Source organism: Zonotrichia albicollis, chromosome 3, assembly GCF_047830755.1.
Source record: "Zonotrichia albicollis isolate bZonAlb1 chromosome 3, bZonAlb1.hap1, whole genome shotgun sequence".
Lineage (NCBI taxonomy): Eukaryota > Metazoa > Chordata > Aves > Passeriformes > Passerellidae > Zonotrichia > Zonotrichia albicollis.
Genome location: NC_133821.1, coordinates 12,291,955 through 12,305,021, shown reverse-complemented (window position 1 = coordinate 12,305,021; position 13,067 = coordinate 12,291,955). Strand labels below are relative to the sequence as shown.

The 13,067-nt window shown below is 43.9% G+C and overlaps 1 protein-coding gene across 21 annotated transcripts in view; it reads right to left on the bottom strand.

Moving 5' to 3' along the window:
* Positions 1 to 11,922, bottom strand: part of CCDC88A (coiled-coil domain containing 88A) — a 71,668-nt gene extending 59,746 nt beyond the window's left edge. For 11 of the 21 annotated variants that reach the window (XM_074536686.1, XM_074536687.1, XM_074536688.1 and 8 more), the window contains exons 1-3: positions 11,765 to 11,922; positions 10,836 to 11,217; positions 10,614 to 10,714 (exon numbers count right to left, since the gene is read on the bottom strand). In XM_074536686.1, the coding sequence (XP_074392787.1) occupies positions 10,614 to 10,714; positions 10,836 to 10,898 (164 nt within the window). In that variant the 5' untranslated portion in view covers positions 10,899 to 11,217; positions 11,765 to 11,922. The remainder of the gene's footprint in view (positions 1 to 10,613; positions 10,715 to 10,835; positions 11,218 to 11,764) is intronic. The other 10 variants (XM_074536689.1, XM_074536691.1, XM_074536692.1 and 7 more) reach the window with 3 other exon arrangements.
* Positions 11,923 to 13,067: the final 1,145 nt, after the last annotated feature.

The following is a 13,067-nucleotide window of genomic DNA, read 5'->3' as shown; positions in this document are numbered from 1 at the left end:
TGTTAACTAGAACAGTATATAATAGTATATAGTATAGTGTATAAAAGTATAGTATATAATAGCAATAGTATAGTACATAAAAGTAATAGTAAAGTATATAATAGTAAATAGGTCCATGACACTGAAATAAACTGATGGAAATACAGGATGCAAATGAAATAATTTTGAAAATAAAAAGGTCCACGTTGCCAGTTTAAGACATGGCTTTAAAAAGCAGCTTTTTAAAGCCCTCAGATTCTGGTGGCTGCTATAAACATTTTTAAGGCCACCCCTGTTCTGAAGTGCTCCTTTTATGAGGTGGGGATACTGAGCTGCTTCAGTGGCAAACAGCCCAGCAAAATAGGGCAAATCTGTCTAGAAGTCGATAGGAAGCAGAGCGGTAAAAGATGCCCTGAAGCAATTTTACATTTAAGAGCAACCTACTTATGACAAGATACATTAATTTCAATAGCAATAAAAGCAGACAGGAGCATCTATCCCAATAATGCATTAGTTTAAAACTCCTGATTACACAGGGAACTTCAGTGATTTTTGAAATACTACCAGTGTCATGAATCACAGATTGAGACTTCATATAATCAGGGATTATGTGTCTTTAATTTTTCATTGACCAAAATCTATCAGAAATGGGAATGTGATAGCTTAATGGCCTCGTGCTTAAATCTATGCAGACTGCAAACCAGTTGTGTCCTCCCCTGCCATCTGTTCCTTGATGGTACTTAATGATTAAGTCTGGTATCATAACGCTCCCTAATTTGAAATATACCATTGTTTGAATGTGTTTGCTGAGTTCAGTGAAATGCTACCCTGTGCTTCAGCTTACAGCAGCACAGCATTCACTTGTACAAATAAATGCTGCACACCTGATAAAGTTTATTTTCTGCAAAGTCCTTTGAACTGGAATGCTGAGGTTCACTCTTGGTGTCTGTCAAATATTTCACTAATTACTGATAACAGAATTTTGGGACAGACTTCAACTAAAAAAGCAGCACTTTCACTTGTACAAATAAATGCTGCATGCCTAATAAGGTTTATTTTCTGCAAAGTCCTTTGAACTGGAATGCTGAGGTACCTGTCCAATATTTCAGTAATTACTGATAACAGTATTTTGGGATAGACTTCAACTAATAAAGCAGCACCTTCATTATTTACTACTGGCACAAAAATAATAAGCATGCTCAAAACGTGTTTGACAAAGAGACTTAGTACAGCAGTGTCCTCTTACTGACAAAACAATAAAAAAGTGAAAATAACCATGGGGCTTTTACTAGAGAGTAATGGATAATCTTCAGATTGCTTAACATTTTACAATCTACCTTTAGTTGTAAAACACTGTATTTCTATCCTTGAGACGATACTGCTTGAGCAGCAACCAATACAATGTTGAAATGGTCAGCTGCTCAAACATCTGGAGACACCCCAAACCCTGAGATAACTCTGCCACAAAACCAATATTAATACCTTATTTAAGGGCACTGTGCTAACTCTGCACTCAGCAAGGGCTGCCTGTGGGTGCCAGCAGACCAACAGCTGTACCCAACGTTTGCTGCCTCGTGATCCTGGGAGCTTTAGGAAGCAGGACTCACATCACAAGTCTTCTGGCCCTTGCACAAAACCCCACTTCCCAGGATTATGTCCAACATCATCAACTGCTAGGAGGCTGAAGCCCTGTGCCTACTGAAAAATACAAAACAACCAAACCACGACTAAGTGGCCTGACCCAAACAGAGCGGCTGGTGGGATCCCAGGGAGCACTGCCAAGAACAGATCTGGGCACAGCTTCCCCTGCCAGCCTCAGCCTCTCAGCTGCTCAAGCTGCTCGGCTCCCCAAGGCTGCAGGAAAAGCTGCAGCTGTGTCCTGCCTGCGTCTGCCTGCCCCAGGGATGGGGCCCTGCTGCACAGCACAGCCACTGCCTGGTCCCCATCAGTGTGAAGGGACATCCCCTGACAGCCCACACTGGCAGGGACACGGGAATGTGCCAACAGCCAGGCAAACCACAGGGCATTCAACAGGTCTGCTGACTGAGCTTTCATTTCTTCTTCCCAGGGTTTGAACAAAGCCCAGAACAGCCCAGGTTTATTTTTGTTCTCTTTTCCCTAACAGCAGTGAAGAGGTGAGTAACATGTGTGAGAAAACAAGAAAGGAAGTAAAACAGTTCACCTGTTTGATTAAACACACCTGGGACTAAGCAAACTCTTGTGGCAAAGACCAAAACCTTGGACCCTTGTGACAGTGTTCACAGGAGTCTGAGGATGAGGGAAGAGACAAGGATCTCACTCCATGTTTAGAAGGCTTGATTTATTATTTTATGATATATATTATATTAAAACTATACTAAAAGAATAGAAGAAAGGATTTCATCAGAAGGCCAGCTAAGAATAGAAAAAGAAAGAATGATAACAAAGGCTGTGGCTCAGAGAGTCTGAGCCATCTGGCTGTGATTGGCCATTAATGAGAAACAACCACATGAGACCAATCACAGATGCACCTGTTGCATCCCACAGCAGCAGATAACCAATGTTTACATTTTGTTCCTGAGGCCTCTCAGCTTCTCAGGAGAAAAAATCCTAAGGAGAAAAGATTTTTCATAAAAGGTGTCTGTGACAGACCCTCAGCTCCAACTTTCCACTGTCTTTAAGGCCGTCCATGCTCTGAACTGCTCCTTTAATGAGATATTTCATCAAATAGAATGAAATAACTTCACTATTATTGTGTCACCTTGACTATTCTTTTCCCATCACACTAAAAGGTAGTATGTAAAAAAAATAAAGCTTTCTGCCAAAAGTTGAACTGCTGACCACACTGAGTAACCTGGGTGAGCTCCTCACAACAAATCCATGAATGGCACAGCTGGCAAGAAGTAATCTGGCTGCCACCACATTAACAAGTGGCATCCACAGGAAGGGAAATCTGCAGGATTCAGAGCACCACAGAACACTTAACACACAAAATAAGGAAAATCTGCAGGATTCAGAGCACCACAGAACACTTAACACACAAAATAAACACACCTGGGTATTAAAATTTGAGAATTCCCACAAGCAACTTCCACAAACAAATTTTTTTTTTTTTGTGAGGAAAAACATATGAGAACCAGAAAGTCTGACAAACACACTCTACCTTGCAAATGGAAATATCTTTCAAGGAACGTCTTGTTGGTTTGCTTGGTTGGTTTTGAAGTTTTTTTAACTACAGAAGGCTTAGCAGGAAATATCATTTGAAAAGGGAGAATTAAACTGCTGTAGTGCTTGCACCACACAATTTTCCAAATTAAACTAAATCCAAAAGGTGCCTAAAGACAAGAGTGTACAGGCCAAAGGTCAGGAAAGCAACAACTTGGACATGCCACAGAAGCAAAATACTGAGGATATTGAAGTCTGAAGTTCTGACTTCTACTTCAAGCACTGCCTGTTATTTTCCCTCTCAGAGCCAACATTTTTTATTTCTGAAATGAGTCCAAATTCTCAAAACCTATTCAGCTCAGTACCAAAAAGCAGAGCAGCTGAGAACTACTCGGCTTTGTGATTAACACCTCAAAGCAACTGATGATGGGAGCTCTGCAAACATCCCAACATCCCATTCCCAGCATGGTAACATCAGCTCACACAGGCACTGCCACATTTAAAATATTCACATAAGGGAAAACTCCTATGTAGGATTTAAAAGCAATACACATTTATGCAGTCTTTTTAATTTAAGCTGAAAAAAAAGCTTTTTAAGAGGAGTTTGCATGGACAATTTTTTTTTTTCTTGGATCCTAACTAACAGCACCCCAGCAGTATGTACTTAACTTTATGTGATAATCACAGCACTACCAAAAATTGCTTCTCCTTTGAAAGACTTGGAGAAATGTTCACTCATTTTACTCTTGACCTTAAACTTGGCTGAAGATCCAAATTCTCAAGAAAATGAGTTCTCACTTCAGAGTCACAAACAGTCTGACCACAGGTAAACACCCCAGTACTCAGCACTAACAACTACAGGAAATGCAGATGTGTGATGGCACCAAGGCTACACAAATATTGCAGTTTCAGGGACTAGAAAGGTGTTCAGTTGTAAAAACAGCACCACAGGTTTCCATGAAATACTTTTGGTTGAAACATGACTATAATTTCCTTTCTTATGAAGGGAAATAAACCCTAAGTAACTGATTAATAATAAAATACATCTTTTGATTAACAATAAAATACATATTTTCATATTTCTCTACACCCATTTTAAGACCAGTGACAATGTGACATTTGCCTGCATTTTCTCATGTATCTCCCAGTATCTCTACTCTGGTTTTGCCCAGCACACACAACACTAAATGTACAGCAAGTGTATTCCCAAGCTACCAGGAAATTCCAGCAGACACTTTTTGCTCAGGGGCTTATTTAAGAAAAACAAAGATACCACACAGAGAAAAACTAGAGCAAATATTTCCCTGAAGCTTCAACCAAGATAAAATTCTGTAATAAACCTAAGTGGACTGTCTTCTGTCACTGCAGGAAAGAAAGCAAGTATTGGAGTGTCTCTAAATGTGCAGCACAAAGGTTCACTCCATGGCCAGGAATACAACAGACACCATTTATGGGTTCATCCCTTACAATCTCCCATCCCAAAATACAACAGCAGGCAATTTTTGCTTGGGTCAAGCAGCAGCTTCGCTTCAATTCATCCCATTAAACAAAAGAGAAGCATTTTGCAAACAGTGCTCAACAACAACTGCCTCTGGAGCATCCTCAGGATAAAGGCTGGGCTCTGAAACAAAGCAAACAAACACAGACACTCTCCCACAGTTATTCCCAAATCATCTCTGACCACGCAGGTCACGTGCTCTAACAAAGCAGCATCTTGGAAAATGTCTTGATCCCTAAATAATTACTACCTAGGGAAAAGTGGTGCATTACAAAAGACAAGGAGGGCAACAAATTGCTGTTTAGCTTAGAGAAAAAAGAGGAGGAAACAAAAATAAGAACATATGAACAAACACAAAACTCAAAAGTCTCTTCTTAACAGAACAAATGAAGAAAATCTAGAAGTAAATCTCAAATTTGGCATAAGATGAGCCTGATTTAGCACCCAAATTCAGTTAACTGGGTTAGTTTTCAAGGGAAGATCAGAGCACAGCAGTACTTTGCAAAGGTTTGTGGTTGGAGATCCCCAGAGCATGAAACCAGCATCCCCATGAAACCCAAAGCAGCCCAGCTTTGCCACTGAAAGGCACAAACTGATCAGCCAGGTGTCTGTACTAACTTAAACCTGGATTTTACTGCTGCTCTTACTCTCATGGAGTGCTCTCAAACAGCATGTAGAATGTGAAATGCAAAATTCTCTGAAAAAGGAACTGCAAAGCCATGGTGAATGTATATTCTCTCCTTGCCAGAATGCTTTCAATGCTGAGACAAGTTATTTTGATATTACATCTAAGAGGGCTATTTATGGAATGGGTTGACAGGCTTAACAAAATTCACTGTATGTATTAAAAAATAGTTTTAAATTTAGCTTTTATTCCCTGGTACTAACCTAGAGTAAGGATGGGGATCAGCAGCAGGCTACCAAAAGAAATAAGGAAACAGAGTCAGAGCAAGGTAACCAAGATGGCACATGAAGGAGAGAGGACAGAAGTGGATGTGTAAAGGAAAGTAAGATGATTTAATTCCTAATATTGAAAACTCTGCATAGAACAAGAGTGAACCACAGAGTAGTATCCTGCTGAGAAATAAATCAGGGTAGCCAGGATGAAGGCAAGTGGACATCAGCTGTGGAAAAGGGTACAAAAGCATAACAAAAACTACCAAAACAGAGACAGGCCAAGATCAAGCACTTCAAGCATTCCATGTCCATCCCATGCATTTTCCCCTCTATCTATCAAAACCCAAGCACCCACAGGGGCAGGGATCAGCCTGTGCCCCCCTCACCTGCCCAGTTCAGAGCTCACTGCAGGCTGATGGTCCCATCTAAAATCACTCATCATTAGCCTAAGAACTGCATTTGCTCTCCTCTAATCAAAAGAGTTTAATTCCAACAGTCCTGGTGCACATTGTGCTGGACCACTTACTAAAGAATCTGCTTCTTTATAAAAAAGGGACTGTTACAAATTCAGCTTTCCTGAGGAAAAACCTCAGCCCTGCTGCTGCAGAGCTACTCCTGGGAGCAGCAACTCACAAACCCAAGTGACACCTGGCACCTGTGGAAAACCTGAGAGAGCACATCTGGGGAGTGCCAATCTACACCATGAAGTGATAAAGGTGTGGATAATAATATTATCTGTTAATAACACCTGGCCCTTTTCTAAAACACACATTGCTACTTGTGCTGCCAAAGCCCTTTTCCTTTTGCTCCAAACTCTTTCCATTCCCCCTGCAGGCAGGGCCTGGCTGAAGCTGCTCTTGCCAGAAGGAGTTAAAGGATGGAGGGGCTGCACTCTCTCGCAGAGCCTGGCAGCTGCTCCAGCTCTGCAGAGTCCAGTTTGCAGGGGAGATACAGGCAAGCCAGGAGTACGGGCTGGCAAGCTCAAGTGCTTGGAAAAAAGCACACAAGTGAGGGCTGAGAGCAGCAGCCAAGGAAGCTGTCCACATTCTAGGCACACACCACCAGGCAGCCAGTCCACCTGGAAAATCTGATGCTGTGAAAGGCCTGCAAGTGAATTCAGTCACCAAAAAACAGTGGGAGAATGGTAAAAGGGGAAAAAGCCAGAAGAATGAAAGACTGCATCTTTGAAGTAGTTTTCAGCATGTCTGGATGCAAAGAGTGATATGGAAAGTATCACTTAATTTATGTAATGAAGACCAAAGTTATAAAAGGCACACTGGGATGGATGAGAGCAGCCAGGTTTTCCAGACAGTGGATTAAATTAATTCAGTTCCAGAGTTTGGTTCTGTACATTACCAACCCTGCACACAGTCTGGGTCCAATACTTCCTTTAAACCAGATTTATTTCCACAAATACAAAGCACAGTAATGTAAAACAATTAAAGCTAAAATACTGTTTCAAGTCTTTGTTGCTTGACCAAATATTAATGGTGGTGGTAAATGTACTGAAAGCCCCAATCTTGTAAGTACTTGCAGCTGTCTCTTTTTATTCAAAGCACCCAGCAAGACTCTTGTCAGTTTGGGAAGCACAGCTCATACTCAAAGACTTTCATCCTTTCTTACCCAATCCTGTTGGAATTCAGAGAGAACAAGACCTATCAAAAATGGAAATAAATATCATGCAGAACATTAGTGTTTCTGTAAAAATACTGTGGGGTTTTTTTGATCAGAGGAGTTTATAAACAGTACAGTGCTATTAAAAAAACCTGAGGTGATGTTAATCAGGATCTGGAAAAATATCTCCAGGACAACTGAGTATTATTTTACTGCAATTGTAATTGGGTGTGCAACAGGTGACTAATCCACTGAATGCTCCTGGCTCCCTATTTCAGCACCACACACAACAGATTCCATCCAGCCTAGGAGCACTTTATATTTATAAATATAAATTAGCAGCACTACGACACAGAGGTGCAGTGAAGGTATGAAGCATTCCTGCCATGGCACAACACCAGTGCAGCCATCTCTGGTGCTCTGATTTATTTCCAAGATGCATGACCCCTTTTCTGTATCACAGAGCACAGAGATAAAGGCTCAGATTTAGGAAGACAGATGGGTTTCTATGCACAAGAATCAGATACTGAGTGATCCCAGCAGAAGGTAAGTAACCGGATACTCCTGAAGCACAGGACCTAAATTTAAACAGGAAATTAGAGACATTCTCCCAAGTTAGGAGCTAATATTATAAACACTGGGAATCTCCTTAATTAAAAGTAAAATTTAAAAAAATAATATCAATTGGCCTGTAGCATCTCCAGCAAGGAAGAGCCCTCCACATGTAAGTGGTCACTGAACCACTGGTTATTTATAACCCATGGGTTATAAATATATATATAATATATAACCACTGAACCATGGGTTATTTTTCCCATGTCCCACACAACATCCAAAGGTAAAAATCATACCAGGAATGCAGTGAATTCTCCCATGGATGAGACATTAATAAACTCAGTGCTGACAAATCTCAGCACCAGCAGCATCCCAATGCTGACACCTCCCTTCCCTGTCTGAATCAGTACAATTGTTGAAAATAAAGTTGCTCCGGACAAGCACAAGGAGAACCAAATGCTGGACCCTCACTTGCAGATGATGGAGAGCTGGCTTAACTCTTTTCTAACAGAACAAAAAACCTTCTCTAACTAACAAAGCCACTTTTTTTTTTCTTTTTTTGAACTGGGTAACTGTTTACAAACCATGCCTAATCCAATATTAACACTCACTTTTATGGTCACAGAATTTGTTTTTTCAACATTTGGCAAGAAAAGAGTAAGAATTAAAGTATATTTACAGCGGGACCACAGCACCTCTGACAGCCCCCACTGCCATAGCTCCTAACCACAGACCTCTAGTTCTCAAGTGAAGTCACTGAGCTTTAAAAAAAAAACCAAACAACCAAAAAAAACTTCCCCAAGCCCAACACTGACAAAAAACACCCTTCCTTTGAAGTCACATGACACACATTTTTCTGCCACATTTCCTCAATATATGTTAGTAAAGAATAAAAGGAAACTAAAAGAGAAATAAAAACTGTTAATAATCTGTATTGATGATTACTTAGAGCTGCATCTTGGACATGTTTTTGCAAATGAAGACACTTGCTTAACAGATGGATATTCAAAATGTACAGGGCTAAAAGTTGACACAGGTTTCCACAGTGACTTCACCACAGACAGGACCACACTGCAAAACATGAAACAATTTTTCCCCTATTTCAATCCTGGCACAAAACCCAAAACAAACTGAACTTTCCCAAAATATGAGCAGAGTTCTAAGAGGCAATTCTAAGCAGTAACCAGCCATGCTACATCTCAGCTCCCACAAGACCTTCCAGTGTAGTGACAGATTTCTAAAATTAATTTTATTTGTACACCGATGCTTTTCCACATTTCACTGTTCTGAACACCAACCTATTTTTTTTTTAATTTACATCTCCAAAGTGTATTTTTTACACATACACACCCAATGCTCCCTGAGCACAGTAATCATGGCACGGGGTCAAGGATGCACAAAGTCACAGCCAAATCCAACACACAGTGCCTCAGGCATGGGAATGTTCCTTCTCCACACTTTTCCATTTTACATCCATGCATCAATTTATACTCAGTATTAAAAAATTGGCTGGAAAAAAAGGTTTAAGACTATATTCCTCAAAATCACATTGTTCCAGTGCTAAATTTGCCTTCCAGCTGTCAAACTGTAGAAGTTCAACATCTCAAATGCATGGCCACAGCTGACAATCTACTTACTCCATGCAATCCAAGAAAAAAAGAAAGAAGTCGTAAAATAAAAATACTATTCTTCAGTGAAATGCAGCACTTAAAATTCTCATTAAAGCATGCCAGATTCCACTCAGAATTTTTTTTCAAGTTTTCCATGTTTTTCAACATTAGAGTGAGTATTAGAAGTGAATACTTAGGAGTCTTAGTTGTACAGAAATAGGTGACAAAGGAAATTCTGGTTTCAAAAGGTTGTGAATTCACACCTAAATGTGGTGAAGTGTTGCTCTTTTGACACAGACTGGTTACACAGGCTGAACACCAAGGGCAATAACTTTTAAAGCACTAAACATGAATAAAAGCTATGAACAGAGCAGGAGGATGCCCATCCCTGAGCAGTGCTCCTGAGGAACAGCTGCCAGCACAAGCTGCTCACACACTGATGGATGCACCCAGCCGGCCAAAGCCCACAGCTTTTCATACCTACACAGAAAATGGATGGATTTCTCTGCAGAGACTCGAAATATCAAAAGAAAAAAAAAAGGTATGTAGAAATTTTTGCACTAGTAACACTTTTATGATTATATCACTAGACACCTGACAAGTGTTACTCTCCAGCATGACAGTAGTGGGCAACATTCCAGTCAAGATTATGATTAACAGAGAGCCACTGTAATGGATTTTTTCTGACATGCAGAGTTTTCAATAAACAGTTTATAACTCCATGTAGGCTATAGCCAGAAAACACTCTACACTCACAACTAAAGCACCAGCTTTACTGCTCAACTGCTATCTAGTCCAATTAGGAAGTGTGGAAAATGAAGAGGAAGGAGTTTAAGGGCAGTCCTTGTGCTCGTGAACAGCCCTGTGTGAGTTCCATGCCATCCTTAAGTTGCACATCACGCGCACCAAGATATGGATTAGAACCTTATTAGCCAAGCAAATTTATTCCAAATTTTTCTTTATGAGCATGACTTACAGCAGGATGAACCTTTTCTATGCCTCTCAGTGGAAATCTGGGAAACTATTTAGAGTCATCCCATTTTCCAGTGAGTTCTACAATGATGATTCAGCCTGTATCACACTATACATCCTGCAAATACATTGCTCGGACATTCAGCCGTGTGGAGCCGGGATCTGCCACGATCCCCAGTTCTGCTCTTAACCCACCACATGACCGGGTCACGCACAAATGAAAGTAATTTACCAAGGTCAATAAGGGGAGAGGGGGGAAAGGATTTTTCATAAGGCGGCAAAAAAAATACAAGAGAAACAAACCAGCGTAAAATGACCCCAAGGCAGCGCTTGCCCACACTCACATTTGCAGCATGACTTCGTTCAGATACACTCCATCCACCAGCGCCACATATTCCTCCAGGTTGGTCCCATTTCCTCCAGCCAGCGGTCCGAACGTCTTCACCTGGAACAGAAGCAGCAGCAGCACCGTGACACCGAGTCCAGCTCGCTCCCCTGCCGCAAGGCTCTTCTCAAACAATGAGCAAATCGAACCAGGAACGTGTAAGGGGAAAATGAACGCTTACCCAGGTGACAAGAGGGCTCGACATGAACTGCTCCAGAAGGGGTGTGAAGATCTCGTTCTCCATTTTACAAAAAAATGGTTAACATCAATGCAGCTCCTCTGATGCAGAAAATCGAGATAAGTCCTTCACTGCAGCAACTCTCTGGAATGCTCCAAGGATTCAGCTGGAGTGAGTGAACCCCATTTTTACCAAGCGATGCAACACCAACAAAAGTCAGTGCACTGGCAAGCGGGATTTATCTTCCTCTTTCAACAAAAAATGCATCCGAAAGTCCATCTACGCGTATTTCAGCCTTTCCATTGATGCCTCTCCCTTCCTACATAGCGAAGAGGTGGAAGGAAGGAAGGAAAGAAAAGAGGGAGGCTGCCTAGCTACTGGGATTCTGCATCAGACAAAAAAAAAAAAAAAAAAAGAGAGGAAGGAAAAATCTGCTTCAGCAGCGGCAGCGCCTCAGAAAGGAAGGAGAAATTCCAGCGAAACTCCGCGAGCTCATCCTGCCCCTTCCCCACAAAAAGAGCCCCGAGCCCGGGCTCGGGGAGCAGCGAGGGCAGCGCCCCCCGCCCCTCTCGCAGCCAAGCCCCCCGAGCTGCGGCTGCACCAGAGCCCCGCTGCCCCCCCGCAATGGCACCGACGGGGAACCGGCCCCCGGAGGGATCGGGGGCTATTTTAAATCAGTTCCCTTTTCTATCCCTTCCCTTTTCCACTCAACTACGGCGCCAGAGAGCGGCAGGACCGGCACACGCAGCCCGGCCCCGCAGCCTCGCCCTTCCCCCGCGCTGGCCGCTCCCCTCAGGCTCCGCTCTCCCCTCGCCGCTCCCGGAGCGCCCCCCGACCCCTCCCCAGCTGTTCTCCAGCTGCTCCGCCGCCGCTCCCGCGGCTCCAGCTCCGCTCCGCTCCCCACCCCCCGTCCTCCCGAACTGCGGGGCCACCTCGCCTCAGCCAGCGCGGCCGCGCCGCATCGCTCGCCTCGTCCTCGTCCTCCTTCCCTCCCTGCCTGCCTCCCGCCCTCCCTGCCCGGCCGCCGGCTCCGAGCAGCGGATCCCTCCGCCCTGAGCTGGGTATCCCTCCGCCGCCGCTCGGGGATGGCGGCGCGATTAGAAAGGGGCGGGGCCGCGGCCAAACCGCTGCAGGACTCGCGCCCGGCGCGCGCGCGCGCGATGCGGCTGCGGGCACCGCTGAGCCCTCGGTGCGGCGAGGGGGAAAGAGCCTCGTCCCTTCCCCGCTCCGGGAATAAAGGAATAAAGGTGCCCCTGAAGGATGATAATGCTCTTCCAATCCCCCTTTTGGGGGAATAGGGGTGCCCGTGAGGGAGATGCTCTTCCATTCCCTTCTTGTGGGATAAAGATGCCCGTGAGGGGAAAACAGTGCGGGAGGGATACTCTCCATTTCCCTTAGGATAATAACGGTGCCCGTGGGGCAAAAAGTGTAGGAGGGAAAGATGCTCTTTCATTCCTCCTTTGAGGAATAAAGATGCCCGCGAGGGGAAATCTCAACCCAGAAGAATAAAAGTGCCCGTAAGGGAAAAAGCACGTGAGAGAGGGAGAGAGAGGTACTTCCAATCACCCGTGCAATGAAGGTGCCCGTGTGGGGAAAAGGGCGGGAATGAGATGCTCTTCCCTTTGGGGAGGGCACCCGTGAGGGGAAAAGCGTGTGAGGGAGGCAGATGCTCTTCCATTCCTCTCCTAGGGAATAAATGTGCCCGTGAAGGGAAAAGCACATGAAGCAGGGAGGGAAAGAGGGAAATGCTCTCCCATTACCTTTCGGGGCAATAAAAGTGCCCGTGAGGGAAGGAAAAAGCACGGGAGGGAGAGGCTTTTCCAGTCACGTCTTGGGGGATGAAGGTGCCCATGAGGGGAGAAGGGCGGGAAGGAGATGCTCTTCCTTTCCCCTTTGGGGTATAAAGGTACCCCTAAGGGCAAAGCGTGTGAGGGAGGGAAATGCTATTCCATTCCCCCTTAGGGAATAAATGTGCCCGTGGGGGAAAAAGCTTGACACGGGAGGGATATTCTCCATCTCCTTTAGGAGAATAAAGGTGTGGGGAAAAATGCACGGGAGGGAGAGGCTCTTCCATTCCCCCTGGGGGAACAAAGGTGCCCGTAAGGGAAAAACTCAGCACGAGAGAGAGAAAGATCCTCTTGCATTCCCCTCATGTGGAATAAAGATGCCCGTGAGGGGAGGAGGGTGGGAAGGAGATGCTCGTCCATTCCCCTCTCGGGGAATAAAGCCGTGAGG